Source organism: Entelurus aequoreus, linkage group LG10, assembly GCF_033978785.1.
Source record: "Entelurus aequoreus isolate RoL-2023_Sb linkage group LG10, RoL_Eaeq_v1.1, whole genome shotgun sequence".
NCBI lineage: Eukaryota > Metazoa > Chordata > Actinopteri > Syngnathiformes > Syngnathidae > Entelurus > Entelurus aequoreus.
The window spans coordinates 72,508,789-72,531,431 of NC_084740.1; the positions used below are offsets into that span (position 1 = coordinate 72,508,789).

Genomic DNA, 22,643 nt, shown 5'->3' on the forward strand with positions numbered 1-22,643 from the left:
CTGTACATAGCACCAAATATATTGCAGCTGTTCCGTATTCCTGAATAATAAATTAGAAATGAACGTATTGGAAACACTAAGTTATTCTAAAGTTTTAGTCGGAATAAGATGGCAAACTGACGCTTGCGAGAATAACATTTCCATTCAAACGTGTCTCTTCACATTGTATTTTACATAATATTTATTATTGTTTGAGGTTAGTTTGAGAAAATTGATGGGAAAATAAGACCGGCAAGAGTTTTGATGCAGTTAGTTTTTAATTTTCCTCAACCATCCGCTGTGGCCTCGCGGTAACTCGGTTTGCTCTCAGAACAAAAGGCCGCCTTGCGAAACATTTGCAGATAAATTCAGTTCCCACCCACTTAATAGCTTTATCTTGCATAATGTTCTCCCGTCCACGCAGATTACTTCTGGCATTTGAAATAACTTCTGGTCTGAAGCAGCAGTTGTTGTCGAGGCTGGCCCGGCGGTACCTTTGTTAGGGTATTTACGGCGCTGCAACATCGATAACGCCCTCCTTTTAGTAAAGTCACATACTATTTTTTCTTATATAAACACAGGAAGCTGCGTTGTCATCCGTCGTTTCCAGTAAATTCACCCAAAACAACTTCTCGGGGTGTATTTTTTTCATTTTTTGGTTTTCCTCTGATTGCATGCGTGTACAAATGAAGTAACATTTGGTCGCTGCGGCCGCGGTGTTGTCTCGCTCAGCCGCCTCCTGCTGTCTCCGCAACCAAGAAGCTCCCTTTTAACAATGCAAATTATTCTTCACAACACCCTCGCTGGTCAGGTCGTCGCGAAACCAGTAGACATATATTTTGAGCGAAGGATCATTCCTGCTGAAAAGAAGAAACTGATGACAGCTTTAGAGTGCATGACCCCAGCTAATAAAAATACCAAATAAAAACTTGTTGGGCCACTAAATTCTTCATTCTTTTCATTCCTCTTCAGAAAACCATATGAGTTAGTGGAAGAGGTACTCCGTAGGCAGAAATCTCCCACTTCTACTTCATTAATAACTTCAAGATAGCACGCAAGACCATAATAAATCCCTCAAGAGGACAGTTTAACGTCTATTGTGGGTGTGTGTTCCAGTTTTCTTTGGCTTCTTTAAAACTTCTCAAGATCTCGAGTATTTGTCTTTTTTGAAAACATGTGTTTTGTTTCAACAAGCTTTAGCTTAGGGCTGGGCGACATGGCCTTTTTTTAATATCTCGATATTTTTAGGCCATGTCACGACACACGATATATATCTCGATATTTTGCCTTAGCCTTGAATGAACACTTGATGCATATAATCACAGCAGTATGATGATTCTATGTGTCTACATTAAAACATTCTTCTTCATACTGCATTAATATATGCTCATTTTAAACTTTCATGCAGAGAGGCAAATCACAACTAAGTCAATTGACCAAAAGTGTATTTATTAAACAGTACAGCACCGAACGGAGATGTTGACATGCGGAGTTTCAAGCACTCTTCATTCTCTAGCGGGTGACTTTTCAAATGATGCTACATATTAGCAGTAATGCTACTTTTTGTAGCAACGCTTTTGCCCCACACTTGACAAATTACGGTTGTCTGTTCGACATCTTCCCTCTTGAAGCCAAACCACCGCCAGACGATGGACCCCCTGCTGTTTTTCTTGGGAATTAATTCTTCCTTCATTTGTTACCAGATTCGCACCTTCTTTCTCTCGTATAACCACTCGCGCCACAGCTAACGTTACCCATGCCGCTACCTCTCTGCTCCGCGAGGGCGTATACATATGTGACGTATGTAAGAAGGTGCGCTTGTTTTATGTCTCTGTGAGAAGGAGACAAGAAAGAGTGAGAAGAGCCTGTAGTGTAATGCCCGCAGCTAAAAGCAACTGCGTGAGAACGTATACCGTATTTTTCGGAGTATAAGTCGCTCCGGAGTATAAGTCGCACCGGCCGAAAATGCATAATAAAGAAGGAAAAAAACACATATAAGTCGCACTGGAGTATAAGTCGCATTTTTGGGGGAAATTTATTTGATAAAAGCCAACACCAAGAATAGACATTTGAAAGGCAATTTAAAATAAATAAAGAATAGTGAACAACAGGCTGTATAAGTGTACGTTATATGAGGCATAAATAACCAACTGAGAACGTGCCTGGTATGTTAACGTAACATATTATGGTAAGAGTCATTCAAATAACTATAACATATAGAACATGCTATACGTTTACCAAACAATCTGTTACTCCTAATCGCTAAATCCCATGAAATCTTATACGTCTAGTCTCTTACGTGAATGAGCTAAATTATATTATTTGATATTTTACGCTAATGTGTTAATAATTTCACACATATAAGTCGCACCCTATGAAAAAAACTGCGACTTGTAGTCCGAAAAATACGGTACTCAAATATCACAATATAGTCATTTTCTATATCGCACAGAAACAAACCCGCGATATATTGAGTATATCGATATATCGCCCAGCCCTACTTTAGCTTATTGCTTATTGCTAGTTTTCATGATGTACGGCAGGGGTGTCCAAAGTCCAGCTTGTTTTTTTATTGGCCCGCGACACCTTTTACAGACAAAATACACACGTTTTTAACTACAGCACAAACAAAAAAAAACTAGGGATGTCCGATAATATCGGCCTGCCGATATTATCAGCTGATAAATGCGTTAAAATGTAATATCGGAAATTATCGGTATCGGTTTTTTTATTATCGGTATCGTTTTTTATTTTATTTTATTTTTTTAATTAAATCAACATAAAAAACACAAGATACACTTACAATTAATGCACCAACCCAAAAAACCTCCCTCCTCATTCACACAAAAGGGTTGTTTCTTTCTGTTATTAATATTCTGTCCGTAAGCACACATGATTGTGCTGGTCCACTAATAGTACTAACCTTTAACAGTTAATGTTACTCATTTTCATTAATTACTAGTTTCTATGTAACTGTTTTTATATTGTTTTACTTTCTTTTTTATTGAAGAAAATGTTTTTAATTTATTTATCTTATTTTATTTTATAATTTTTTTAAAAAAGTACCTTATATTCACCATACCTGGTTGTCCAAATTAAACATAATAATGTGTTAATTCCACGACTGTATATATCGGTTGATATCGGTATCGGTTGATATCGGTATCGGTAATTAAAGAGTTGGACAATATCGGAATATCGGATATCGGCAAAAAGCCATTATCGGACATCGCTAAAAAAAACGGAGGAAAAATGAAACCAGCCCAATTTCCCCCCAAACTGGGAACTGACAACCAAAATGGCTGTTGACCTGTAGAGGTGGGAATCTTTGGCCAGCTCACGATTCGATTACGATTACGATTCAGAAGCTACGATTCGATTAAAAATCGATTAATGATGCATCTTTAATTGATGTATATTGATGCAGTTTTACATTTATTTTATTTTCACTCAAAAAGCATTCATCACTTGCAACTTTAAAAAAGCAATGCATTTGTATTAAGAAATGGTTAAATGAATTCCCACATTTATTAAATTAATGTAAATCTGTGTAAAACTGGAACATAAGTGCCCTAAAATAAAGGTGGCTCGCTGCAGTCAGCCACATTTTAGAACTGTCTGCATTACTTTATTTACAATAAATAAATCAATTATTGACGTTTATTAATCGATTTTATAATCGTCCCTGTCCGAATTGCGATGCATCTAAACATCTATTATTTCCCCCCACCTGTATTGACCTGTGTTTTTAAGCCAAAATGTGTCCATTCTTCCTCTTCTGTCTCCACACGTGTCTGCCTGTAAGTTCTTTGTGCGTTTGCGTTGCCTGACATGCACCTCTGTTCGTTTTACCAGCAATGTCAGAACGTGACGACGGCGCGGCGTTATGTCCTGAAAGAAAGAAAAAAAAGTGCCTGTATTTTTCGGAAGCAGTCTAGTACCGTTTTTAGTTTATTAGTACCGCGGTACTTAGACTTAGACTTCCTTTTTATTGTCATTCAAATTTGAACTTTACAGCACAAGATAAGAACAAAATTTCGTTACATAAGCTCATGGTAGTGCAGGATGAAAAAAAGCAATAAGGTGCATATATAAATAAGTAAATATATATAAATAATATATATATAATATTACACTCCCGTTCAAAAGTTTGGGGTCACCCAAACAATTTTGTGGAATAGCCTTCATTTCTAAGAACAAGAATAGACTGTCGAGTTTCAGATGAAAGTTCTCTTTTTCCGGCCATTTTGAGCGTTTAATTGACCCCACAAATGTGATGCTCCAGAAACTCAATCTGCTCAAAGGAAGGTCAGTTTTGTAGCTTCTGTAACGAGCTAAACTGTTTTCAGATGTGTGAACATGATTGCACAAGGGTTTTCCAATCATCAATTAGCCTTCTGAGCCAATGAGCAAACACATTGTACCATTAGAACACTGGAGTGATAGTTGCTGGAAATGGGCCTCTATACACCTATGTAGATATTGCACCAAAAACCAGACATTTGCAGCTAGAATAGTCATTTACCACATTAGCAATGTATAGAGTGTATTTCTTTAAAGTTAAGACTAGTTTAAAGTTATCTTCATTGAAAAGTACAGTGCTTTTCCTTAAAAAATAAGGACATTTCAATGTGACCCCAAACTTTTGAACGGTAGTGTATATATAAAATAACTAAATATATATATAAATATATATAAATAAATAAATAGATTACTGTTCAGATAAATATATTGCACTTTTTCACATGCGTCCACGTTTATGGATGTATGTTATATTGTCTTTTTTTATTCCAGCGAGTTAATCCATTTTGGGGGGAGTTGAGGGGATAATTTAATTATGATGCGTTTAAGAGTCTTACGGCCTGAGGGAAGAAGCTGTTGCAGAACCTGGAGGTTCTGCTTCGGAGGCTGCGGAACCTCTTTCTAGAGTCCAGCAGTGAAAACAGTCCTTTGTGGGGGTGGGAGGAGTCTTTGCAGATTTTCCGAGCCCTGGTCAGGCAGCGGCTTTTTGCGATCTCCTGGATGGGAGGAAGAGGAGTCCACTAGTACCGTACCGGTGTACCGCACAACCCTAGTCGACGCTTGATCTCTTTATAAAGTGGAAAGTCATTGTTGCTCTGCCTGGAAAAAGATCCTGAAGGTAGAAATGACATTCATGTTTTTAAATTGTTTTGCGCGGACGAAGCAGGCAAGTGTGCGGTGATATCCTTGCATCCCAGCAGGTGTAATCATGGCGTTGTGACGGAACCACAGCACGAGCTGATTGTCTTCCTAGATCATGGCCAACACTTAAGGGCCATTGTTTGCCGGTGCACCCAGGTCAAGCGCCATGATTGTTGTAACTCATCCGAGTGCGATTGAGTCGCCCGTTTTCAGACCATCCGTCTCACTTTAAAAGCAACACACGTCAACTTTATGTCTGCCAAACGGCCCCTGATTGACAGGTCCTAGTGGGGATTCTCTCGCTCTGTCCTCAGACACCAACCACAGCCCATCTTGAGTCAGTTTAGCGAAGGTAGTTTGGCCCATTTCACAGAAACCTCCGTGACCCATCCATCTCCACCACAAAGCCGCAGACTCCACTCGGAGCCAAAGTGACTGTATCTTGACGACGAGTCAGGATGTCTTTTTACTATGTGAACTGATACTATTCCCTAAACCTTTGCTTCACGAGCGAGCGTGTCAACAAGGACTGTGGAGTCCCACAGCAGTGACAGTGCAGTCACTCCATGGACTTAAACCGTGTCTTGATTTTCAGCTAATTTGCCTTCATGTTTGTTCAACTAATGAACTGCAAGCCTTGCTTTAAATCCTAGAACTGCTGCTACATAACTTTTCTTTTGCCAAATTATTGTCAGCGGCAAAATATGTTTTGTATCAGGATTTCGTCAGTGGCACAAGATTGCCTTTTATGTGGCTCCTCTTAATGTGGGACCTCTTTAATCAATTTGAATTTATATGGCAGATAAATGTTTATTAGAATCATGTTGTTTTCATTATTCAGTACACAATTTTCTTGTGCTTAGTTGCATTAAATCAACGTTTAAAAAAAGTTTAATTAAAGGGGTCATATTATCATTGTTTTTCTACATTTAAAACACTTCCATGTGGTCTAGATCAGTGGTCCCCAACCACCGGGCCGCGGCCCTGTACCGGTCTGTGGATCGATTGGTACCCAGCCGCACAATAATTTTTTAATTAGATCTACATAAAAAACACAAGATACACTAACAATTAGTGCACCAACCCCAAAAACCTCCCTCCCCCATTTACACTCATTCACACAAAAGTGAAGTGAATTATATTTATATAGCGCTTTTCTCTAGGGTTGTTTCTTTCTGTTATTAATATTTCTGGTTCCTACATTATATATCAATATATATCGATACAGTCTGCAAGGGATACAGTCCGTAAGCACACATGACTGTATTTTTTTATGACAAAAAATAAAAAATACAAATAAAAAATAACCCAAAACCTCCGTGATCTAGTTAATAATGTGAGAGTCTATTCCGGGTGTCAGCAACCTGTGGCTCTAGAGCCACATGCGGCTTTTGAGCGAAGCCCTGGTGGCTCCATGGAGCATTTTCAAAAATGTATGGAAATGGGGGGGAAAAATATAATTTTTTGTTGTAATATGGTTTCTGTAGGAAGACAAACATGACACAAACCTTCCTAATTGTTAGAAAGCCCACTGTTTAATATGTTTGTGTTTATGTTATTATACTGTTATTACACTGTTACTATACTGTTAATACATTGTTATTACACTGTTATTACATTGCTATTAAACTGTTATTACATTGTTATTACATTGTTATTACACTGTTATTACAGTGTTATTACATTGTTATAACACTGTTATTATATTATTATACTGTTATTAAATTGTTATTACACTGTTATTATACTATTATTACACTGTTATTACACTGTTATTACATTGTTATTACACTGTTATTACATTGTTATTACATTGTTATTACACTGTTATTATATTGTTATTACACCGTTATTATACTGTTATTACATTATTATTACACTGTTATTATACTATTATTACACTGTTGAGTCCTGGGTATGACTCAAAACTGCATCCGGTGATGAGGCTTCAGTTCGGGAGTTCTGGAGTTTTGGGGAAGGTGGAGTTACCCCTCAGTCATCATTGCTCCCAGGTCCACTCTGACCCGGGGTGGACAGTCATACTGGACTACGAGTGACTGCCGATGATGATGATGCTTCACTGATAAGAGTATTTGGCGAGCGCTGTTTTCTCCTACTAATTTAAGCGGCCCTTGAACTCACCGTCGTCGACTGTGACAACAATTTGTTTACATGTATAACTTTCTTCGACGCTGCCACAGAAAGACAAGTTTTATGCCACTCCTTCTTTGTCTCATTTTGTCCACCAAACGTTTTATACTGTACGTGAAGGCACAAAGGTGAGCTTTGTTGATGTTATTGACTTGTTGGAGTGCTAATCAGGCATATTTGGTCACTGCATGACTGCAAGCTAATCGATGCTAACATGCTGTTTAGGCTAGCTCAGGGGTCGGCAACCCGCGGCTCTAGAGCCGCATGTGGCTCTTTAGCGCCGCCCTAGTGGCTCTCTGAAGCTTTTTCAAAAATGTTTGAAAAAGATGAGGGGAAAAATAAATAAATTTTGTTTTGATATGGTTTCTGTATGAGGACAAACATGACACAAACCTCCCTAATTGTTATAAAGCACACTGTTTGTATTAAACATGCTTCACTGATTCGAGTATTTGACAAGCGCCGTTTTGTCCTACTAATTTTGGCGGTCCTTGAACTCACCTTAGTTTGTTTCCATGTATAACTTTCTCCGACTTTCTAGGACGTGTTTTAAGCCTCTTCTTTTTCTGTCTCATTTTGTCCACCAAACTTTTAACGTTGTGCGTGAATGCACAAAGGTGAGTTTTGTTGATGTTATTGACTTGTGTGGAGTGCTAATCAGACATATTTGGTCACTGCATGACTGCAAGCTAATCGATGCTAACATGCTATTTAGGCTAGCTATATGTACATATTGCATCATTATGCCTCATTTATAGCTATATTTGAGCTCATTTAGTTTCCTTTAAGTCATCTCAATTCAATGTATATCTCATGACACACTATCTGTATGTAATATGGCTTTAAATTTGTTGCGGCTCCAGACAGATTTGTTTTTGTATTTTTGCTCCAATATGGCTCTTTCAACATTTTGGGTTGCCGACCCCTGGGCTAGCTGTATGTACATATTGCATCATTATGCCTCGTTTGTAGGTATATTTGAGCTCATTTAATTTTCTTTACTTATGTCTTCTGTTTATTTAGTTAATTTTTTCATGTTTCATGACACATTATCTGTATGTAATATTGGCTGCATTTCTGATAGTTGTTAGTGTACCATGTTGTTCCAGACCACAGTAAATGTTACCCAGCTTCAATTAGAAGAAGACAGCCTGCCGTTTCCTTTAACTTGGACACACACATCTATACCTTTGGCTAGTCTAAGACAGTCATCAATGTTGTAAAAATTAGTAGAATAAATATTACATTTCAACATTTCTGTCAACGAAGATTTGCGTCAGCCAGCGACACGTAGTCATTTTGATAGTAGGCTAATCTAGCTAATATAGACACTTATATCACGTGTTGCCTTCATTATATCACTTATATACTGTAAGTCTTTAATTTTTTGCGGTTCCAGACAGATTACTTTTTTGTATTTTTGGTCCAATATGGCTCTTTCAACATTTTGGGTTGCCGACCCCTGGTCTAGTTCATAGTGGGTCCAGCAGGGGACCATCTTGAATGGAGACAAGTCAGCAGCGCAGAGACGTCCCCAACTGATGCACAGATGAGTGGTCCACCTCGGGTCCCGACTTGGAACAGCTAGCGCGACATCTGTGGTCACCTGATAACCTCTCCACGCAGGAGAGGGGGGCAGAGCAGAAAAGAAAAGAGACGGCAGATCAACTGGTCTAAAAAGGGGGGTCTATTTAAAGGCTAGAGTATACAAATGAGTTTTAAGAAGGGACTTAAATGCTTCTACTGAGGTAGCATGTCTTAACTGTTACCAGTAGGGCATTCCCGAGTACTACAATGGCGGAGTTTGGGTAAAACGCTACCAATCCACTGACGTCACCAATGGGGCAAATTCCAAACGTCTTGTTTCCTGAAAGTATGAAAGAAAGCAAGATTGTTTTATAAGTATCGCCGTAATGCCTCCATGGTTTGATTTCAAATTTTCGGAATTATGCAGATCCCAAATACACAACAGCAGGTACCAATAGGTTGCAATATAGGGCCCTTTTAATTTTTTAGTTTTTGTTTTATTAGTTCTGATGATTCACATACAGCGTCTCGATTTGAACTTAAGCTTAATAAACTTTCCCTCTGAATCATTTAACCAATACTTGGTACCTTGGGATACAAGTGTCCAGCTTTACAAGTTTTTCAAGATATGAGCTGTCTCTTGGCTTTTTGTGCTATATTTAAGGTTAAGGTGTTTTACGAGCCTCCCCACCACTTGTTGGCGTAGCTAATATCAAAATGATCCATCGGATGTTCCGACCGAAAGAAATTAAAATATGGAGAAGCTGCTGATGATGTGTTTGACGGAGAAGCAGCTCTGAGGTAAATGCTGCACATTGTTGCTACATTAATTTATAAAAATACTGTACTTATTTGTACTTCTTATCTAATAGTTAGTTTTTCGTTTTAAAATACTTTTTTATATGTTAAAATTGTGCTGTTTTGGAGGGGGCAAGCACCAATTTATATCGATTTTAATTCATTTCCATGGACGATGTTTCAAAATACAAGTTTTTTAAAGTATGAGCGGCGTGTCACAGAACCAATTACACTCGTATTGTTATTGCATATTTCCTATGCGAGCTCTTTACACATTTTATGTATTTTTATCTGTTATAACCAGCTGTAAATTCTTTGTTCGGTAAGCTTTTGGGGAGCCTCGGGGCTAAGGTACTGGAACTGTTACTTTTGTGATATGTGTTATTATTTTGATTGTGCTTGATATTATAACTCAATGAAGTAGCATTGTTTTAAATATCTTGGTCGGGTTGATCTTAGTTTATTAGTCAGCTACTGTGTTTTGATGTGAACATAAGATCAAACTTTTTGATAATGTGTGACGCCGCTTCAAAGTAATCCATTTTTATGTAATGATTATGTGATCGCTTCACTCAAATGTATTCTTATTTGCTACAACTTGCTGTAGTTTTTTTGTTGTTAAACACGCTTTTAAAATGCCTCAGGGTTTAGTCATTGGAAATGTTATTTTTATGATTCATCATTTTGAAACCAATACATTTTAATCGTGAGATCAAAAACTTAAATCTAAAAAAGTGACAGATTTCAAGTAATATTGTGGATTTTGCCACCTGTTCGTCATCCTGTCATACTTATATCTTGACAAAAACAGGACACTCTTTTTTTTTTCTTTTTTTTTTAATTGACAAATTTTATTCACTTCAACACTGAATGAACTATTTCATCGGAACTGTATTTAACCCTGATTCCTGTCTTACAGAAAAGCACTCTGATCTGCGTGTTGACGTGATGATAATTAGAAGGCAGCTCCTCTGTCGGAGTGTAGCAGTCAAACTTGGACGGTCATGAGAAAAACTCCATTCTCACGATATTATTTTAAACATGTGTGTACACTACTGCACCAGACGATGAACACAACACCGTTTTCACTTCGCTTTCTTTTCTTAAATACTCCAAACGATGGCATTTGACTGGCACAATGCAACAAAACTGATTTCAGAAAAGAGGGAAAAAAAACTCCGAAATGGCTCAAATACTTAAAGTCACTCTGCAAAATAAAAAATAGACATACACGATAACAATTTGTCCCAGTTGTAGGATATATGTACAGACATTTAAAAGTGAAGAATAGAAATGGAAAAACCACATTTTTGTTTTCTCTCATGGCTCCAAAAAGTTGATTGTCGTCCACTGCAGCAAAGAAGCACAATTTCCTTTTTTGTAAGTTTCTCTTTTGGATGCTGCTTTTAGAACACAAAAACACACGACAGCAATTTATTTCTTACCACTCAGTAACTGCTTCTTTTTTTTTTTTTTTAAATCCTCCCTTCTTGTTATCAAAATAACTGCCATTGTTGATATACAAAAAAAATAGCACTTAGCAATCTTAACCATAACAACCACAATAATGATAATAATAATAATCATGGATAAAGATAGCAATAAATAGGGTTGGGGAAGTTTAAGTGCGGGGACGTGTGGTTAGACACGAGACTGAGGGCACCAATTAGGGAGGGGAGAAGGTGGGGGGTTAGATTGAGAGGAAGCGCGGATAGACTCGTAAAGTGACTGATTGCTTGGCTGACACGTTTTCACACCAGTCTCTCGGTTTTTGCTCTCTTGACTTTGGTCACCTTGCAAAATCCACCCAGCGCTCCTCTCGTGGTTCATTTATTAACCTCACAGCTTGGTGAGACTCGGCAGGGGAGAACGGAGCTAGGGTAGGCAGGGGTACATCACGTCCACAAAATTGTCGTAAGTGCTAGATAGGATCGGTAGTGATTCTCAAGGGGTAGCGAGGATTGGGGTAGCGGTTTGTCCTCTCAGGCAAGGAACAGCATTAGCAACACGAGCGAGTCTCCTGAGTTTTTTTGTAGTTTTTTTTTTACGAGAGGTCTCCGAAGGCCCTAAGATCAAGTCCGCGAGTGTGCTGCTCAGAGTTCGGAACAGAATTGTCTTTGGCTAGAGCTCATCCTACCCTGGCGGCCCATTTCTCTGGATCTGCTGTGGTGCTAAGTGTTGTTCTACCTTGAAAAGCTATTGAGATGTTTCACATTTACACTGAGGGCCGAAGTAGAACGTTAGATTGTCGTCATGAAATGTTTCTGGCCAGTGGTTTGTGATTCCTGTGCCGACGTAAACTGTACATTGTCTTTGGCCATTCCACTGTTTCTCTGTCGTTTTGTTGGCCATCTCTACCTCTGGTAGTCCGGCTGCTCTGTGGGACTAGATGAGGAACTTCCTGGAGCCAGGGGGCCACCAGGCCGGGCGTGCCCCTTGTCCTTGCCTTCCTCTTGAACCAGGTTGTTCCCAGAGGACGCCTGGCTTGAGTTGGAGGAAGCCGGAGTCTGGCTCAGCCCTCCGGTGCTGCCACCACTACCACTCCCCTCCGACTGGTAGATTTCCTCCGCCCCGTCCTCGCTGGACTCCGGGTCCTCCGAGCCCGAGAGCAACTCCTCCTCCCGATATTCGCTGACATCCACACCTCCGCTGGCAGCCACACCCTCGCTCAGCTCCTTGAGGCGTCCGTGGTGCTTGACGTGGTAGCGCTGGTTCTGGAAGAACTTGATGATGGTGTGCTTGGGCAGGTCCAGCTGTGCCGACAAGGTGTGGATGGCCTCCTGGTCTGGGTAGAGGCCCACGTCCTGGATGAAACTCTGCAGGATGCCCAGCGCTTCCAGGGAGATCTAAAATATGTAGATTGGTCGAGGACATTTAGTCTTTATTAAGTCGCCACAGAATGATTTCAACTAGGAACTCTACCTTTGTGCGCAGTCTTGGCTTCTTGCTGCTACCAGCACTACCAGGTGGTCCTCCAGCCCCTGTCACCATTGTCTGACCAGCCTCTTCGGTAGTGGGGGCAGACAACAGCTCCTCTCGCATCGGAGATGAGCGGTGCTCCTTCATCTGGATGGGAGGCGGTCTGTGGAGCGCCTGGCGAGACAGACAAAAGAGCTAATTAATGGGGCGCAATGACCCCTGATCAAGACTACAGCCTAGAAGAATTTGGGGGGGGGGTTATCATTCCTAAAACCCCTAAAGGAGTACACAGTAGCCAATGCTGCAGGGTGAAGCGAGGGCGACGGTGAGAGTGTTCACAGTCCACAGAGCGTCACAGTCTATTAACCAGCCTGACGGATTGACACTCTAACTACCAGGTGTCCATTATACCTTTGACCTAATGTGACAGAGGCTTGCTGCTGAGGTGAACTGAACTTTACACGCCTTTCCATTTAAAAGACAGTCCATTACATTTTAACCTCAAAGTGTATCTTCCACCAAGATTAGATGACAGCCACACTGCAAAAACTGAAATCTAAGTAAGATTAAATATCTCAAATAGGGGTGATATTTGCTTATATTCTGTCTGATAAGATAATTCGTCTCACTAAGCAGATTTTATGTTAGTGTTTTACCTCTTTTAAGGGTTTTGGTCCTAAATGATCTCAGTAAGATATTACAGCTTGTTGCTGAGATTTTTCGACCTATATTGAGTAAAACATGCTTGAAACTAGAATATCAACTGTTGCAAAGCTGTGTCATCAACACTCACAAGTAGGGATGTCCGATAATTGCTTTTTTGCCGATATCCGATATTGTCCAACTCTTAATTACCGATACCGATATATACAGTCGTGGAATTAACACATTATTATGCCTAATTTGGACAACCAGGTATGGTGAAGATAAGGTCCTTTTTAAAAAAAATAATTAAATAAAACAAGATAAATAAATAAAAAACATTTCTTGAATAAAAAAGAAAGTAAAACAATATAAAAACAGTTACATAGAAACTAGTAATTAATGAAAATGAGTAAAATTAACTTTTAAAGGTTAGTACTATTAGTGGACCAGCAGCACGCACTAGGGATGGGCGATACCACACTTTTAGGATTCGATACGATACCGATACTTTTTCTTGCATTTTCATCGATACCGATACCGATACCATTAATTCCTTATTGGCAATTTTTGTCAGTCAAAAATATTATTACTATTGTTATTATTTAAGACAAATCACAAGACAAATACAGACCATTTATACCACATTTATTATGGTCAATATATAATAAAAGTAAAATTGAAATAAATAACATAAATATGAAAAATAAATTAAATATAAACAAAAATATACACATTTTCACTTTTGTTATTCCTCAAAAAAAAAGTATTGGTAGAAAAAGCTTAAAAAAACAATTATTCATAACAATGTTATGTTTCAAACCTCTTTGTGGAAGTAAACTTATAACACTTCTCTGAAGCAAAGTCAATAATTTCCTTATCACAATAAACTAGGATTTCCTTGTCCTATAAACCTGCATACGAAAGACAGTTCCCTGAGAAAATGAACTTGGAAAAATGATCTACAAAAATGTCTGACACCATCACACCTTTAGTGTACTCGAGATATGTCGTCACACGTCACACTTTACTGAAGTCTCAGATTGCTGTTCAGGAAAAGTAACAACGCTGTCGGCTGGCTGTGTGTGTGTTGCACGTTGACGACGCTCATTCGCTGTCTCCTGTCACGTGACTGGGCCAGCTCTATACTCTGCCAGGTACAGGGGTGTCCCAGCACATAGTAAGTTAAGTTAGTCATCAAAAACATCTGAAAGTGAGGCTTGCACCCCCCACACGCCGTTTTTTGGTTTATATCGATACTTTTTTCACAAAAGTGATGCCAAATGAGTAGCGTGTGAGTAATTGATATATCGATACCACAAGATCGATACGCACATCCCTAGCACGCACAATCATGTGTGCTTACGGACTGTATCCCTTGCAGACTGTATTGATATATATTGATATATAATGTAGGAACCAGAATATTAATAACAGAAAGAAACAACCCTTTTGTGTGAATGAGTGTGAATGGGGGAGGGAGGTTTTTTTGGGTTGGTGCACTAATTGTAAGTGTGTTTTGTGTTTTTATGTTGATTTAATTAAAAAAATTAAATTAAATTTAAAAAAACGATACCGATAATAAAAAAAAACGATACCGATAATTTCCGATATTACATTTTAAAGCATTTATCGGCCGATATAGGACATCTCTACTCACAAGTATAAAACACATTTTTTAAAGTAATAATTTCTTATTTCAAGCATGTAAAAAAAAAAAAAATCATGACTTTGACACAATTGTGTCTCATAATTAAAACAGATGACAGCCAAATGGACTTTGCTGTTTTATTTTCAATGAAACAATAGAAAATACGTACTCATATAATAGTACAGTTGTTATTAGTGAGAATATACTTATTTTAAGGTATTTTTGGGTTCATTGAGATTAGCTAATTTTATTTGTTTTGGAAAGTCTTGACAAGCCAAATTTTCTTGTTCTATTGGCAGATAATTTTGCTTAGTTCAAATAAAATACTCCTAATTTTTGTTTTGTTTTTTCTTGTTTTTGAACACTGACTTTTTGCAGTGCATAACAGCAAAGCTGAGAGCGGAATAGGTTGCATTTTAGATTTCTTACTATATCTTTGAAATCAAATTACTTTCTGCAAACTGGTTGTTCAAACGTAAGAAAGGAGGAGTAGGATTACATACATTCTGCTTCTTTCAACTCCTTTTCGCACAAATTGAGTTAAGTGTAGAAAATGTGATGTGCCATTGTTTTCGGAATATAATCCTTTCATTTTCTCAAAAATGGAGAGTGCACCTTACAACCCATTGTGTCTAATGTACATATTAATTCTGGCTGTGCTTACTGACCTCGAAGCAATTTTATTTGGTACATGGTGTAATAAGTGCGACGAGTAGTTGACAGTCACACATAAGAGACACATGTGGACTTCAAGTCGATGCCTGTTCAATAAATGTTAAAAAATTAAAAAGTTATTGGACTGAAATGTTTAATACTTTGTCTTTGGTAATTGGCAAAAAGATCAAGCAGACTATTTGGGGGAGCCCCGCTGTCATCTTCTCTTTGCAAATCCAAAAAGAACTTGGTTGCATTCACCATTTTGTTAGCTGGAAGATTAAATGTGCTAAATTGGAAGGCTGCAACTCTTCTCTGCCACACCTGGAAATATTCTTTATTTCCTTAAATTGGGGGATATCAGGCTGACACTGAACAATTTTTCTGTGAAGTTTCAGGAAGTAAAAGAGACGTATCTCAAATGTAACCCTAATTGAAAGGTACAGTACAGGCCAAAAGTTTGGACACACCTTCTCATTCACAACACACCTGATGGTCCCAACCCCATTGAAAACGCAAGACATTCCACTAATTTTTGAAGCTCATCGAGAGAATGCCAAGAGTGTGCAAAGCAGTAATCAGAGCAAAGGGTGGCTATTTTGAAGAAACTAGAATATAAAACATGTTTTCAGTTATTTCACCTTTTTTTGTTAAGTCCGTAACTCCACATGTGTTCATTCATAGTTTTGATGCCTTCAGTGACAATCTACAAGGTAAATAGTCATGAAAATAAAGAAAACGGTGCGTCCAAACTTTTGGCCTGTACTGTAGATAATTGATGAGCCTTTTGTCTGCCTTTGTGTATTGCTGCACCGTGTTGGGGACATTCAGGAGTAGGGATGATGCTCGAAACCGATTTTCCCGCTTGTTCGATAAGAAAAGAAACGAGTCCCTTTTTGAGAACCGGTACCCGTTATCGAGACCACTATAGTAAAGAAAAACAGTTGGTTCTTTATTCGAATCCCTGGGAACGAATCCCGTCCCGACAAGAAATGCCCTGTAGGACATCACAAGAAATGACGTCACGTAGCTCAGTCATTTGTCACGGTGGGGTGCAGCGTGCTGCGGTTCGTTCTCCCTGGGACGCAAAATTGACGGCTCCGGACGAAAGCGTGCAGGTAGGAGATGATTTATTTCTCATAAATCACACACATTACGACAGACGGGAACGAAACAAAAGGAAAGCGTGCCGCTCGCACGAGAAGCTAAAGCAAAAAGTTACTTAGCACAGGAATACTAGAAGCTAAGGTCACTTTAGCACAGGAATCATGCGCTCCAAAAGCAGAATGCCAACGTAACTGTCGCAAATGCAAACAATGAAGCCACGACGAGTGACCGGAAAAGGCAGGCTTAAATAGAGTCTCTGATGAGCAACAGGTGCGCGTACAAGGCAGGTGAAAATCATAAGTAACCATGGTGACTAAAACAAACCCACCGAAGTGCACAAAACAACTTAGGAAGTCCAAAACTAACAGAACATAACTAAACAAAACATGATCCGACAAATATATACATCATTTACTGACCTTTTTATAATAAAATATCTGTGAATTAGTATATACAACAGTTTTGTAATATGTAATTAATTAATTCAGTCATGATTAATATACTGAGATGAAGAATATCTTATTTTCAATAAGGTTGAAACTATTTCTCATAATTCTTCTTCTTTGTACTTTGTAAGCACTATTCATTTGAACAACCTCTTAAATTGGATCATATCAGTACAATGTTTAACTTCTTTACTTAATCCATTCCATCATTTAATTCCACATCATTTTAGCTGTTTGCAATTTTACCAAATCACCGAACTTTAATATTTTTGACTCAATAAATAAAGTGTTTGTATGTTCTCTATATCCAACATCATGTATCCGTCTAATTCAGTGGTTCTCAAATGGGGGTACGCGTACCCCTGGGGGTACTTGAAGGTATGCCAAGGGGTACGTGAGATTTTTTTTAAATATTCTAAAAATAGCAACAATTCAAAAATCCTTTATAAATACACTACCGTTCAAAAGTTTGGGGTCACCCAAAGAATTTTGTGGAATAGCCTTCATTTCTAAGAACAAGAATAGACTATCGAGTTTCAGATGAAAGTTCTCTTTTTCTGGCCATTTTGAGCGTTTAATTGACCCCAGAAATGTGATGCTCCAGAAACTCAATCTGCTCAAAGGAAGGTCAGTTTTGTAGCTTCTGTAATGAGCTAAACTGTTTTCAGATGTGTGAACATGATTGCACAAGGGTTTTCTAATCATCAATTAGCCTTCTGAGCCAATGAGCAAACACATTGTACCATTAGAACACTGGAGTGATAGTTGCTGGAAATGGGCCTCTATACACCTATGTAGATATTGCACCAAAAACCAGACATTTGCAGCTAGAATAGTCATTTACCACATTAGCAATGTATAGATTGTATTTCTTTAAAGTTAAGACTAGTTTAAAGTTATCTTCATTGAAAAGTACAGTGCTTTTCCTTCAAAAATAAGGACATTTCAATGTGACCCCAAACTTTTGAACGGTAGTGTATATTTATTGAATAAACTAAACATCCAATCAAGTAGGCTATTCCATTCATTACCATAAAGCCAGAGTTTCCCCCATGCCATGATGGTTTGACCCTCACTAAAATGTCTGTCAAAAAGAACTGTGAAAAGAAATGCAACAATGCAATATTCAGTGTTGACTGCTAGATTGTTTGTGGACACGTTCCATAAATATTGATGTTAAAGATTTCTTTTTTTGTGAAGAAATGTTTAGAATTAAGTTCATGAATCCAGATGGATCTCTATTACAATCCCCAAAGAGGGCACTTTAAGTTGATGATTACTTCTATGTGTAGAAATCTTTATTTATAATTGAATCACTTGTTTATTTTTCAACAAGTTTTTAGTTATTTTTATATCTTTTTTTCCCAAATAGTTCAAGAAAGACCACTACAAATGAGCAATATTTTGCACTGTTATACAATTTAATAAATCAGAAACTGATGACATAGTGCTGTATTTTACTTCTTTATCTCTTTTTTTCAACCAAAAATGCTTTGCTCTGATTAGGGGGTACTTGAATCAAAAAAATGTTCATCACTGAAAAAAGGTTGAGAACCACTGGTCTAATTGATCTTTTTTGTAACACGGTTAACGAATGTAGCGCACATTTGTAGTTATTTCTCCACATTTCTGCACAATAACTCAGATATGGTAATACTAGAGTAGCGAGCAGTAGAGAATGTGAAGTGATTTGTTAAACCAAATATTGTGTGTTTTTTTTCCATTTACAACAACCTATCTGCACTCGATAAGGAATCGGTTCGATAAGAGGATTCGATAATAGGCTCGAACACGATAATTTCTTATCAAACATCATCCCTATTCAGGAGTGCAATTGTCTGTGGCTTCATGTCAATATTTGCCTGTACTTATTTGACTGATGCATGGTTTTTTGTTATTTTTAATTCTATTTTATATACAATTTTTGTGGATTACTTGTGTGGGGTAAAAAAAAAAAAACATTTGACATGTGTTTAATTGTTTTTCTGGACTGTATAAATCAGGGGTCACCAACCTTTTTGGAACCAAGAGCTACTTCTTGGGTACTGATTAATGCGAAGGGCTACCAGTTTGATACACACTTAAATAAATTGCCAGAAATAGCCAATTTGCTCAGTTTACCTTTAACTCTATGTTATTATTAATAATTAATGATATTTACACTTAATTAAACGGTTTAAAAGAGGAGAAAACACGAAAAAAGTGACAATTAAATTTTGAAACATAATTTATCTTCAATTTCGACTCTTTAAAATTCAAAATTCAACTGAAAAAAAGAAGAGAAAAACTTGCTAATTCGAATCTTTTTGAAAAAATTAAAAAAAGAATTTATGGAACATCATTAGTAATTTTTCCTGATTAAGATTAATTTTACAATTTTGATGACATGTTTTAAATAGGTTAAAATCCAATCTACACTTTGTTAGAATATATAACAAATTGGATCAAGCTATATTTCTAAGAAAGACAAATCATTATTTCTTCCAGATTTTCCAGAACAAAAATTTTAAAAGAAGTTCAAAATACTTTAAAATAAGATTTAAATTTGATTCTACGGATTTTCTAGATTTGCCAGAATATTTTTTTTGAATTTTAATCATAATAAGTTTGAAGAAATATTTTACAAATATTCTTCGTCGAAAAAACAGAAGCTAAAATGAAGAATTAAATTAAAATGTATTTATTATTCTTTACAATAAAAACAATTAATTTACTTGAACATTGGTTTAAATTGTCAGGAAAGAAGAGGAAGGAATTTAAAAGGTAAAAAGGTATATCCTAAAATCATTTTTAAGGTTGTATTTTTTCTCTAAAATTGTCTTTCTGAAAGTTATAAGAAGCAAAGTAAAAAATTAATGAATTTATTTAAACAAGTGAAGACCAAGTCTTTAAAATATTTTCTTGGATTTTCAAATTCTATTTGAGTTTTGTCTCTCTTAGAATTAAAAATGTCGACCAGCTTGCTAGTAAATAAATACAATTTAAAAAATAGAGGCAGCTCACTGGTAAGTGCTGCTATTTGAGCTATTTTTAGGACAGGCCAGCGAGCGACTCATCTGGTCCTCACGGGCACCGCGTTGGTGACCCCTGGTATAAATCAAAATCCAATCAACAAATGTTTTTAAAAGAAAAAAAATAGACCACATAAAACCAAAAGTTGACCAGTTTGAAGTACTGTTCTTCCACTGCGTGACAAAAGAGCTAAATATTGTTGGCGTTCTTTGTGGTGACAATGTGGTCAATCCAAACCCACGATGGCCTCCTCTTATGCATTGTTTGGTCCACATCAGCAAAAGACAGAAATAGAGTTGAGATTTATGTCGTGAATACATGACACATCATGTGGATGCTTTGTTGCTCAGGGTTGACTCGCGGCTTGGATGAACGACGTGTCCGTCCGAGTAGGCCGGGATCAAACGGTGACTTTTGCTTGTTTGTCAGGAGGTGGTGGCGTGTTGCGAGAGTGTTGTGGCAGCGGCGGTGGTGTCGTGCCCCGCTCACTTTAAGAGCAGGGAGGGGCCTTCCCCACTGGAATGTCCAGCTATAAATCTGCGGCGCATTAAAATTAAAGGAGCCACGTAAAGATAATAGTCATTCTCTCTTCAATAATAACAGGGTATTACTTCAATAATGGCCGGGGCAGACTTCTATTTCATCGCAGAGGGGGTGGGATTGGTCAACTGAGAGGAATTTGATATGTTTAGCTTTTCCCTCCCTGCCATGTCCTTGCCGCCTATAACGGAAAGTGACATATTTAGACGTTTAAATGTAGAGAAATTCCTTTTTAAAACTTTCTTTTCACTCCCCCGCCCACCTTTCCTCCCAGCTCAGGTCGAATGCGTCATGAATGATTAGATGAAGAAGGCCTCTGTCAAGCTCGGCCAACTCAAACCAGAGGACGCCAGGAACGCCTCATTCCACCTCTTGGTTAAGTCGCACTTTTTTTTTTACATCGCAACTTGCAGGAAAATTAGATTCTGAAAACAAATCTAAACGTTGAAGAGGTTTGGTGTTTTTGGAATTTTGCCTATTGTTCACAATCGCTACGAGACACAAGAACCATACTTGCCAACCCTCCCGTTTTTAGCGGGAGACTCCCGGTATTCAGCGCCTCTCCCGACAACCTCCCGGCAGAGATTTTCTCCCGTCAAACTCCCGGTATTCAGCCGGAGCTGGAGGCCACGCCCCCTCCAGCTCAATGCGGACCTGAGTGGGGACAGCCTGTTCTCACGTCCGCTTTCCCACAATATAAACAGCTTGCCTGCCCAATGACGTCGTAACATCTAGGGCTTTTAGAGAGTAGAGTGCACAACTGCGCACACAACAAGGAGACGAAGCAGAAGAACGAGGAAGTTAGAGACATGGCGACGCCGTTGACGAGCAAGATGAAAAATTTGCTTGCAAGTTCCAAAACGAATGGAAACAAGAATTTCAGTTCATCCAGGACAGTTCGAAGGGGAAGGGGTATGTAATTATGTTGCCTGTACATTTTGTAGAACAGACTTCTCCATTAAACACGGTGGCCGAGTCATGAACGGAGGAAAAGTTAAACAGGACAATACTGCCATCTACTGGATATCCCCCGGAACACTGAAATTCAAGTATTTATTTTATTTATATGTATAATAAAATAAATATATATACATATATATATATATATATAGCTAGAATTCACTGAAAGTCAAGTATTTCATACATTTATGTATATATATATATATATATATATATATATATATATATATATATATATATATATATATATATATATATATATATATATATATATATATATATATATGAAATACTTGAGTTGGTGAATTCTAGCTGTAAATATACTCCCCTATTAACCTCCCCTATTAACCACGGCCCCAACCACGCCCCTGCCCCACCCCGACCGCGCACCCCCCACCTCCCGGTATCGGAGGTCTCAAGGTTGGCAAGTATGACAAGAACACACTTTTTTGTTGTTGTTTTTTTTTAGGATTCTAAAGATGATTCAAAAAACGCTTGGAAGATGCGGCAAATGGGAGTCGCCGTTGTAGCCGTCAAAGCCTTCTGAAACGACTCCAAAACTCCCATTAACGTTTTGCATACACACTGCCAGTAGAGATGTCCGATAATGGCTTTTTTGCCGATAGTCCGATATTGTCCAACTCTTAATTACCGATTATGATATCAACCGATGCCGATATATACAGTCGTGGAATTAACACATTAATATGCCTAATTTTGTTGTGATGCCCCGCTGGATGCATTAAACGATGCAACAAGGTTTTCCAAAATAAATCAACTCAAGTTATGGAAAAAAATGCGCAAAAAAGTCACAAATTGCATTATTTTGTTTAACATGCCTCAGAACAGCAGCTTGGAATTTGGGACATGCTTTCCCTGAGAGAGCAGGAGGAGGTTAAGGTGGGGGGGTAGGGTGTAGCAGGGGGTGTATATTGTAGCGTCCCGGAAGAGTTAGTGCTGCAAGGGGTTCTGGGTATTTGTTCTGGTGTGTTACGGTGCGGATGTTCTCCCGAAATGTGTTTGTCATTCTTGTTTGGTGTGGGTTCACATTGTGGTGCATATTTGTAAGTGTTAAAGTTGTTTATACTCCACCC

At 38.1% G+C, this 22,643-nt stretch overlaps 1 protein-coding gene and 1 long non-coding RNA gene across 3 annotated transcripts in view; one reads left to right on the forward strand and one right to left on the reverse strand.

Annotated features, from left to right (window-relative positions):
• The window catches only part of LOC133659016 (uncharacterized), a 164,080-nt gene that overhangs the window by 129,397 nt on the left and 12,040 nt on the right, over positions 1 to 22,643 (forward strand). The window lies entirely within an intron of this gene.
• The window catches only part of satb2 (SATB homeobox 2), a 124,144-nt gene continuing 111,861 nt past the window's right edge, over positions 10,361 to 22,643 (reverse strand). The window contains exons 13-14 of one of the 2 annotated variants that reach the window (XM_062061623.1): positions 12,541 to 12,711; positions 10,361 to 12,464 (exon numbers count right to left, since the gene is read on the reverse strand). In XM_062061623.1, the coding sequence (XP_061917607.1) occupies positions 11,973 to 12,464; positions 12,541 to 12,711 (663 nt within the window). In that variant the 3' untranslated portion in view covers positions 10,361 to 11,972. Of the gene's footprint in view, positions 12,465 to 12,540; positions 12,733 to 22,643 lie in introns of both variants that reach the window. The other variant, XM_062061620.1, reaches the window with a different exon arrangement.